General features: G+C 36.1%; 1 protein-coding gene across 4 annotated transcripts; it reads left to right on the forward strand.

Annotated features, from left to right (window-relative positions):
- Window positions 1-341: 341 nt before the first annotated feature.
- On the forward strand, window positions 342-9,766 carry LOC131353944 (uncharacterized). Of its 4 annotated transcripts, XM_058391097.1 has the most exons (15): window positions 342-572; window positions 774-812; window positions 1,353-1,397; window positions 1,490-1,537; window positions 2,289-2,333; window positions 2,738-2,785; window positions 2,882-2,929; window positions 3,141-3,185; window positions 3,540-3,662; window positions 4,802-4,885; window positions 5,385-5,492; window positions 6,410-6,514; window positions 7,708-7,845; window positions 8,888-8,938; window positions 9,033-9,765. In XM_058391097.1, exons 2-15 carry the CDS (start codon window positions 791-793, stop codon window positions 9,362-9,364), a joined length of 1,242 nt encoding a protein of 413 aa, XP_058247080.1. In that variant the 5' UTR covers window positions 342-572; window positions 774-790; the 3' UTR covers window positions 9,365-9,765. The 4 variants fall into 4 exon arrangements, with proteins under 4 accessions (XP_058247080.1, XP_058247083.1, XP_058247081.1 ...); XM_058391100.1 differs by lacking the exon at window positions 5,385-5,492 and having other exon boundaries at window positions 9,033-9,766; XM_058391098.1 differs by lacking the exon at window positions 1,490-1,537.
- Window positions 9,767-10,237: the final 471 nt, after the last annotated feature.

Below are 10,237 nucleotides of genomic sequence, written 5' to 3' on the forward strand. Positions count from 1 at the left end.
GTGTTGGGTACAGAGAATAAATAAATAAATAAATAAATAAATAAATAAATAAATAAATAGAGCTGATGTGAAATGACACATCCAAAGCTAAACAAATATCGACTAGTTTATTAAATGTTTATTAAAAAATACTTAATAGCGTATTAATCCATTTTCCTAATAAATCTCTAAACCACTCAAACCACACAGCTTAGCTAACCCACAGCATTACATCTGTTGTGAGAAACCCCAGATTTCACCCCACTATACCCTTATTCAACAGATAGATGGCGCTGTCCCCATTTACACACCAATATTTAACATTTAACTTATTTACACACCCTTACATATGTGTGCGCATGCGCGGAAGTTGTGTCCCTCGAGCCTGGGATGCGGACTGAAGAACCAGAACCAGAACCGAAGTTCTTTCTTATTTGAAGTTGTGCGCATGCGCAGTTTAGTTTGAGCCGCAAACGGTGCGAATATCAGTTCTTCATGCAGCGCAGTACAGTACAGTCTTCGTTAAACGAGGAAGTAGCCTATTTCTCTTTACTTTTGCTCGTGCGTTTTAGGTTTATTTTGCATTTCTGTCGGTGAGTGAAGCGGAAAGATTTCTCAATTTGCCATAACTGCATTTTAATCCAGTTTTGTATTTCATTCTACTCTCAGTCTTCTATAGTCTGTGAAGGATGATCGGTACAGAAAATGCATGAAATGGATGGATTGCAGTCACCTTCCTAAAGTGTCTGTTTGATCAGATATGTGTGATTTTAATCAAGTACATTATTTTGCAGGTGCAGAAGAGGAAAAGATGCCAAGACACGTTTCTAGAGGTTGGAATATGTGTACAATTTATATTAAAAATAATAATAATAAATTCTCTCTTTAAGGGTCTTCCCAGAAATTCTATGCATCTGGCAACCTGTTTTTTTTTTTAATTTTATTTGTCATTTGTTGATACATGTAGGGAATCTACAATCCCCAAATTTGTATAATTGTGTTCAATGTACTTCAATCATTACTGACAATTTAATGCTAGTGGGATTTTTGTTTGTTTGTTTGCTTTGTTTGCATAGTAAAATCTGGGGGAGCACTGGGAGCAAACAGGAGACAAGGGACTAATCACGATAAAACAATAAATAAATCAGAACGAAGACTTTTAGTTTAATGTGATATTTAGCCGATACATCGGCCAGCTAGTTAGCCACTAACCTATGTTATAAGAAGTAATTTTAGTTTAGATTTTAGGATCAGATTTGACAAAGATGGCACCAAAACACTAGTACATTTTTAAAAATTATATATATATATATATATATATATATATATATATATATATATATATATATATATATTTCCTTTAATTTATGCAGTCAGTGCCCGTATGCCTCCAAGAAGCACAATGAGAACTAATACAGGTCAGTATTTCATTAACAATGATTTTTTTTAGAGACATGCATTCATTTCTTCTCATCACTAACGTTTAATATTCTGTCACCTTTTGTCCAAGGATTTAGAGGAAACACACACCACACAACAAGAACACATTATAATAGAGGTCAGCTTTTCATTCCTCTTGTCCATAAATCTGACCACAAAATATATTTTACATTTATATATGTACACCCATCAGGCATAACATTATGAACACTGACAGGTGAAGTGAATAAGACTGATGATCTCCTCATCATGGTACCTGTTAGTGGGTGGGATATATTAGGCAGCAAGTCAACATTTTGTCCTCAGAGTTGATGTTAGAAGCAGGAAAAATGGACAAGTGTAAGGATTTGAGCAAATTTTACAAGGGCCAAATTGTGATGGCTAGACCACTGGATCAGAGCATCTCCAAAACTGCAGCTCTTGTGAGGTGTTCCTGGTCTGCAGTGGTCAGTATCTATCAAAGGTATCCTTTAAGTCCCTCCTCACAACTTACAGGACTTTTGCTGCTAACATCTTGGTGCCAGATACCACAGCACACCTTCAGGGATCTAGTGGAGTCCATGCCTCGAGGGGTCAGGGCTGTTTTGGCAGCAAAGGGGGACCAACACTATATTAGACAGTTGGTCATAATGTTATGCCTGATCGATGTCACTTTGAACATGAACATTCTTGGTAAAAAAAATGGTAAATGTTCTCAGGTTTATCAGGGTCATAATTTTTTGACAATTTGTTTGAAATAGTGTTGAGTTGGAACTTTTTTTCCTGAGACCTGCTAACCCTGATGGTGCATGATATCTGGTTTTTCAACACAGTCTTGGTTTTTAAATTTGTTATAAATATAACAAAAGTGTCACTTTTTTTGGATGTAGGGAGAGGAGGGGTACGGCCAGACCAGAGAAGAAATCCTAATCCAGGTATTTTACAAAAGGAAAAAAAAAATTATAAAGAAATGCAGGTAACCCAAAAGATCCTGGGAGCCATGCTGTCGGGGGCCTAACTTAAGGTATATAAAGGGTAAAATCAAGAACGATGCAGAAACATGGAAGTCTGAAATCTGGATTTTTTTCTTTTTAAATAGATTTTTTTTCTATAAACAAATACATCAATAAGTTTTAGAGGTATGCCTATAAGCAATGATTAACCCCACCACACACACACACACACACACAAATCCATTCATTGTACATGATACAGTTATTTTCTATCAGTCACTCGTCCCGATGTTAGAACTGGTGAAATTCCTTTATAATTAATTATAAGATATAACAATTTTCCTTCTCATGACCAATATTTGATATTTTTTTTTTTTTGGTCCAAGGATTTAGAGGGAAAACAAATCACACAACAAGAACACATTCTAATCCAGGTCAGAAACCTCCGATTTTTAATTTAGTATTATTTTTAAATAATAAATCTGAGCACATTAAATTCTTTCTCTTTTACACTGCCATGTTTTCCCAAGGTGTTGGAGGAAACGTCCATCACAACAGAAGGACCAATCCTAATCCAGGTCAGATCTTCATTCCTTTTTGTCAATAATTTGAGCATTAAATGGTGATTATACTGTATTACATTCTCACAGCCTTGGGATTTCAAATATGTTCGAAATATTACAAAGAGTGAATCTTGCTCCCAGAACCGAAGCACTGATTGCTGAAAACAGATCCAGATATATTTGATTTCAGCTTATTTAATACTTGCATTTTGTTGAGTGAACGCAGGGAGAGGAGGCGTACGGCCAGGCCAAAGAGGAAATCCTAATCCAGGTATTGTCCCTTTAGTAATGAAAATATCAAACAAACACATATTTTGTACTTTTAATAGAGAGTGGATATTTTGCCTGGAAATGTAACTAGAGCATACCTTTAATAAATAACTTAAGATTTTTTAATAGAGAAATATAGTTTATCATTGATTAAAACATGCAGTGTATGCTCTCTCTCTCTCTCTCTCTCTCTCTCTCTCTCTCTCACTAAAATTTTACATGAATGCTACAAAACACTAATTTTAACAGTCATTTTAACTGGTTATAGTGTTAGTTCAGGTGAAATTCCTTTATTTTTTCAGGGATATTTTTGTTCATTGCCAATATTGTATTATATTGTCTCACCTTGTCCAAGGGTTAAGAGGAAAAACACATCCCACCACATCGAGACATCCTAATTCAGGTCAGAAGACTAACAGTACTGCTCCAGGTGTTAGAGGAAACGTCCATCACAACAAGAGGACAAATCCTAATCCAGGTCAGGTTTTCTTTCCTTTTATCCATAAATCTGGGCATGATGTATATTTTAAATGATGATTATTATCTTTCGGGAACAGACATACTCAGGTTTGTCAGCATCATGATTTTCTGCCAGGTTGTGTTTATTTCCTTACCTGAAAAAGTCTTTAAAAAAGTAAAAATTAATAATAGTAATAGTAATGTTGTTGTTGTTCTTTCGGCTGCTCCTTGTTTGGGGTCGCCACAGAGGATCATTTTGTCCACATGAGAATAATAGTAATAGTAATAATTCTATAAAATATTCTGTTGCCACCATTTTAGTTTAAAAGCAAATATTAAACAACTGTAATCAATTTCTGGAAACACAGTCTATGGCAAGTGTACACCGATCAGGCATAACATTATGACCACCTGCCTAATATTGTGTTGGTCCTCCTTTTGTTGCCAAATCAGTCCTGACCCGTCCTGCACTGTGTATTCGGAGACCTTTCTATCAGAACCAGCATTAACTTCTTCAGCAGTTTGATCAACAGTAGCTCGTCTGTTGGATCAGATCACACGGGCCAGCCTTCACTCCCCACATGCATCAGTGATCCTTGACCACCCATGACCATGTCACCGGGTGACCACTGTTCCTTCCTTGGACCACTTTTGATAGATACTGACCACTGCAGACCGGGAACACCCCACAAGAGCTGCAGTTTTGGAGATGCTCTGATCCAGTGGTCTAGCCATCACAATTTGTCCCTTCATCAAATTTGCTCAAATCCTTACACTTGTCCATTTTTCCTGCCTCTAACATCAACTATGAGGACAAAATGTTGACTTGCTGCCTAATATATCCCACCCACTAACAGGTGCCATGATGAGGAGATCATCAGTCTTATTCACTTCACCTCTCAGTGGTCATAATGTTATGCGTGATCTGTGTACATTCAGATACTGTGTCCACAAAGTACAGAAGAATTTCTATTATAAGATCTCATGGATAAAGGATGTATATTAACTGTAAAGGTACTAAAATATCTTTATATCTGCATACTGCAGAAAGAGATAATTATAATCTAACTGAAATTCAGGTTTTTATAATTAGTGAAGTTAATTACTTCAGATATTATTAACAAGTCTGTAAAATGTTTGCTTTCTTTATTGGTGCAGGAAACAGAAAGGTGCTGGACAAGAGGAAACTCACTGTTCAGGTAGTCAAGAGCTCAATGCCACCCAACAGGAAAAGCATGCCAGGTCAGATGATTTCCTCTCTCTTTTATTCATTTATTTACTTATTTATTAATACTAAAAAATCTAAAGGGCTGTTTGTGCTATTCAAAAATATTTCAATTCTTTATATAATTAATACGCAATTAATAAACATTTCCTCACCATATCAACATGGCTTATGTATAGTGTGTGATATACAAGTCCTTATGTAAGGTTTAAAAAAAATAATAATAAAATAAATAAAATAGAACAATAAAATAAAATTGATGTCGATGAAAAAAACACAGAAAACAAAAAAAAATAATGACAGGCTGCATTAAAATAAACCTCAGCCAGAACTAGCCATGAAATCAGTTACTGATTAATCTCATTACTTTATAAATTGCTGCGATTGTAACACTGCAAGTGTTATGCATTATTCTTCTTTTATGCCGTTCATCACCTTAAGACTTAATAAACAGGTTAATCCTTCATTCCTCTTTAACCTTACAGGTCTGTTTTGTAAACATTTGTCTTCACACAGTGCTGGAGTTGATGAAACAGAAACTAAAAGCTAATCGAGTGTTGACGATTTGTCCCAAAGTCCAAAGGACGATTCCACATGCTGGAAAGGTTCTTCCTGTCCATAGTGGTCAGTTGCTTCCTAATCATGTGATAAGCCTGATTATATATTAATATATTATTGTACATATACAGACATTATCTAGCATCTAGACCTGCTATTGAAGCTGGATGCACAGATATAGGAGGAGATACTATACTAGAGATATAAGTGCCTTTAAACATCTAGGGGTTTGGCAAAAGGAAGGCCTTCAAATTGTCCAAGGATTCCAGTGTCCACCATCTCCTTTCACCTAACCATGCACACACACACACACACACATTAAAGTTTGCAAAATTCTCTATTAATTCCAGATCACTATTGGTGAATGTTTCCATATTTTCAGGCAAATCTTTGCTATCAGCTGTATTTGATTGATTATGTTTTATTTTTCAATAAAAATCAACAAATCAGAGCTTTGTAAAATAATATCTTGGTTCACATTGACGATTATGAATCTTCTTGTTGATCCCTCGAGTGTTTACATACATGCGGCCTTTCTAACACACCGTTTATAGTTTTGGGGAACGTTACTGTACACGTAGCTTTTGAATAGAAATATTTCAGTGCAGTTTCTACAAGAATCTTAGTACAAAAATCAGATCGGGCTGCAAAGTGATTCATGGCCTATAGCTTGCATTATATCTATTTTAATGCTGCTGTTAATGCTATTTCTAATGAGATTTTGATAGGGAGGCTTGTATACTTAGTAAACAAGCAGGTTCAAAGACATGGTGAAACAAATGAGCTTAAATAAGGTGAATAATGACAGAATACCAAACAGGTGATTATGATATTTGGGGGAAATTTCAGTTCCTGTGTTAAATACACAGAAATATTATTAAAAACAAAGACAGCAATAAAACAAAAAAAAATCGAATAAATAAAATTGAATTAAAAAAATGAATACAATGAATACTTCCTTTTATACTATTTTCTTTATGCAGTGCTCCAGATGCTGAAACAGAGGCTGAAATCTAATCGAGTTCTGACTGTTCATCCGAGAGTCCAACATATTACACCTGCTGTGACTCTAAATCCTGTTCCTGTGGGTCAGTTACTATATTCATGCACACAACATAACAGTATATTGAAGTCATTTTCACAATAACTGTTCGAAATGAACACAGAGGCTTCATCTCTTCCTACATGAGAATGAAGTTAATACACACGAGATGGAAGTGAACACAATATCACACTGTACCACTGTTACCATTTATAAATACACTTGACTTATACACTGATCAGGCTTTACATTATGAGCAGTGCCAGGTGAAGTGAATAAGACTGGTGATCTCCTCATCATGGCACCTGTTAGTGGGTGGGATATATTAGGCAGCAGGTCAACATTTTGTCCTCAAAGTTGATGTTAGAAGCAGGAAAAATGGACAAGTGTAAGGATTTGAGCGAGTTTGACGAAGGGCCAAATTGTGGTGGCTAGACCACTGGATCAGAGCATCTCCAAAACTGCAGCTCTTGTGGGGTGTTCCCGGTCTGCAGTGGTCAGTATCTATCAAAAGTGGTCCAAGGAAGGAACAGTGGTGAACCGGTGACAGGGTCATGGGCGGTCAAGGCTCATTGATGCACGTGGGGAGAGAAGGCTGGTCCGTGTGATCCGATCCAACAGACGAGCTACTGTTGATCAAACTGCTGAAGAAGTTAATGCTGGTTCTGATAGAAAGGTCTCCGAATACACAGTGCAGGACGGGTCAGGACTGATTTGGCAGCAAAAGGGTAAAATATAAGGTGGTCATAATGTTATGCCTGGTCAGTGTATATTGTGATATTTCTCTGAATACGCTCACTTTAACAAATAGTACCTCTTCTGGTAATAGACTAAATGTTCTACTACTACAGAGCAATGACACCAGGCTACTCATTTTTATAAAAGTCTATTACAATACCCATTTAAATGTAGTTTAAATCCATCAATGTTTCAAAGACACTTAAATAATAAAAATAACATAAAACAATGCTGATCATCAATCGATGCTTTATTACATCTCCTTGAATATCATTTTGCAGAAAATGGGTATGTAATAAAGCAGTTAAGTCTCATGTTCAATGTTTGCGTCTTTAGGATTTTTGAAGTTTGAGCTCTTATGATTAAGAGTATAATGCATTAATCTGTTACAAAAATCTGTTATGAGAGCTTGCTATAAACAGTCATCCAGAAATTTTTACCCACCATGATTGATTCAGTTCTATATCTATTTATATCTGTATGTATTTCTTTCTATATCAGCACCTACTTTCCATGCTCCAGCACATACAGTTTCTTACCAACCACAATATGAAGTCCATCATGACCGAAGAAACATGACTCCACAACCAGCTGACCACAGCTCTAGCCAACAAGTGGCCAGTAGTTCAGCAGCCTCTGGTAAATATTATGCTTAATATTCAAGAATGTTTGTCCTTTCCATAAGCACCATCATGTTACATCTTGATGTATGGGTGTAGAGGCCATGAAAATGTGTTTGGGTAAAATGGACATTATTTAGAAAAGCAGGGAAGCAGGAAGTGGTCAAGGGTAACTCTTAAGGACCCAGAAAGAGCCATAGCTCAGACTTACAAATCTGGGCTTAAATGGCCAAGAGGCAAGCCGGAAACTGTCCAGCAGTCCATGACATGTTTGGTAGAAATCCAACCCTGCTGATCATCCTGAGAACACGATCTGCACAGTGAAGCTTGGTGGTGGTAGCATCATGTTGATAATCTTTTCTAAATAATTACCTTCTTACCCTCCTAGGCATCACGGGAGTTGCACTGTACCATAGTACTTCCATTTTCCAATCAATATTGAGCCCTATCCCCACTTTAATATATTTCATACACTATTATTGTGTAGATTCTTAGCATATAATCCCAGTTACGTTGTGTGACCAAAAGTATGTGGACATCTTATCATCATACTCATATGTGGTTCTTCTTCAAACTGTTGGAAGCCCACAATTGTACAGAGTGTCATTGTATGAATTAGGGTTACGAGCTCCATGAAGACATCTTCTGCCAAAGCTGGAGTGGAAGAACTCGAGTGGCTTTCACAGATTTTGTGCCTGACCTTTATTAATGGTCTTTTGGCCAAAATCTAGTGGAAAACCTTCCCAGACGAGTGGATCAAAGAGGTAGAACAGCAAAGAGGGGATTTTCTTTATATCAATGTCCATGGTTTCGTAATGGGACGTTTAACATATTGGCACATATTGGTGTGATGGTCAGGTGTGTCCGTACTTAAAGCTACATGTACAGCTACAGGTCAAACAGTGGTATAGGGAAGATAAAAGATACTACAGAACTTAAATTTGGGCTCAGTATGAACCATGGATTGTTCAGACCTATTGATGTTTGTCAGTAAATGAAATTTCTGTATGTCTGTCCTCTATAGATATGATAGATTGTACTATATTTGATCTCTTTTATAGCTCAGAGCCATAAGCCAGACAACTCTCAAGCTGATGACGAGAGTATTGCAGGTAGGTGTAGTAAATGCCTACACTAACACATAACAGAAATCAACATCATCTTGTGCTCAAGTAAAATCTTACACATGTTTATCAACCCTTTTAGAAATCACAGACAAATACCTGCTGTTTCTAGAGGACCACAAATCCGAGTTAATTGATAAAGTGAAAAATGTAGTTAGGATAGTAGATGACCTCGAGCTATCCAATGAAAAAGCAGCGATTGTGCGAGCGCAGTTAACGGACCAGGCCAAGATGAGGAAACTTCTGGAGTTCACAACGACCAAACGTGCTGCAGAGCGCCTGCTTAATGTCCTGTGGGAACAAGCAGATGATGTCATGGAGGATCTTACTGAAGGTGTGGAGGATGATGTTGGGTATGATGCAGGGGATGATGATAATGCTGATGCTGTCACTGAGGATAATACAGAGCAGTGATTCCCTTGGTACAAAAATAACATAAAAATAATTCTGTATGTGAATGAGCATCATAATTAAAGTTGTTGACATATAATGGAAATAGAAAATGAAGACCTTTTTAGATTTACTTTACCAGCAACAGTGAAATAACCTTTCAATGTCATGTTTTGGGAATATTTACTAGAGATACTGTACTATTTATTATAGGATGACTGACAGATACTGTGACTGATAAACAATTTTTGGCATTTTACCCATCTTCATCATCTAATGACAGTTTCTTTCACCGCTATGCATTTTTAATTTTAATTCCATCAAAAGTTATTTACAACCAATAAGTTTGTAATGTTTTATTTATTTATTTTAATGTTTTATATGTTAAAATACCAATCCCCTTACTTGACTATTTAAAAAAAGGTCAATTAAAAGGGAAAAAAAAAACTTTTTTTTTTTTGGTGAATGAAATAAAAATAAATAAATAAATTATGATAAATCCTTAATTTTATAATAATGTATTTGATTTGATCTGTGAACAGCCATAAAAACAATTTAATATAAAAAAAAGTAGTGTAATAAAAGTAAAGTATTATATTTTATATATAAAATAAATATTTTATTTTTTAGAATATTTCACCCAAATGTTTCCCAGGGCTGGGAATGGGAAACTGGACAGAACCCATGTGTCCTCCACATTTTTGTTTAGGGCAGGAGAGGTGTACTGTACTCCAGGTCCAGGTTTGAGGAACATGTAAAAATCACTAGTTTTATCACTAGGGGGTGGTGGCAGCTTAAAAACTACAGGCCTGTATAGCCATCACTTGGAAGTAAATGTGGACAGACAGGCATTAAAAAAAGATGGGATAGGATAGGGTTACACACATGGGCTACTAT

The sequence above is a fragment of the Hemibagrus wyckioides genome, linkage group LG06, assembly GCF_019097595.1.
Source record: "Hemibagrus wyckioides isolate EC202008001 linkage group LG06, SWU_Hwy_1.0, whole genome shotgun sequence".
NCBI classification, from domain to species: Eukaryota; Metazoa; Chordata; class Actinopteri; order Siluriformes; family Bagridae; genus Hemibagrus; species Hemibagrus wyckioides.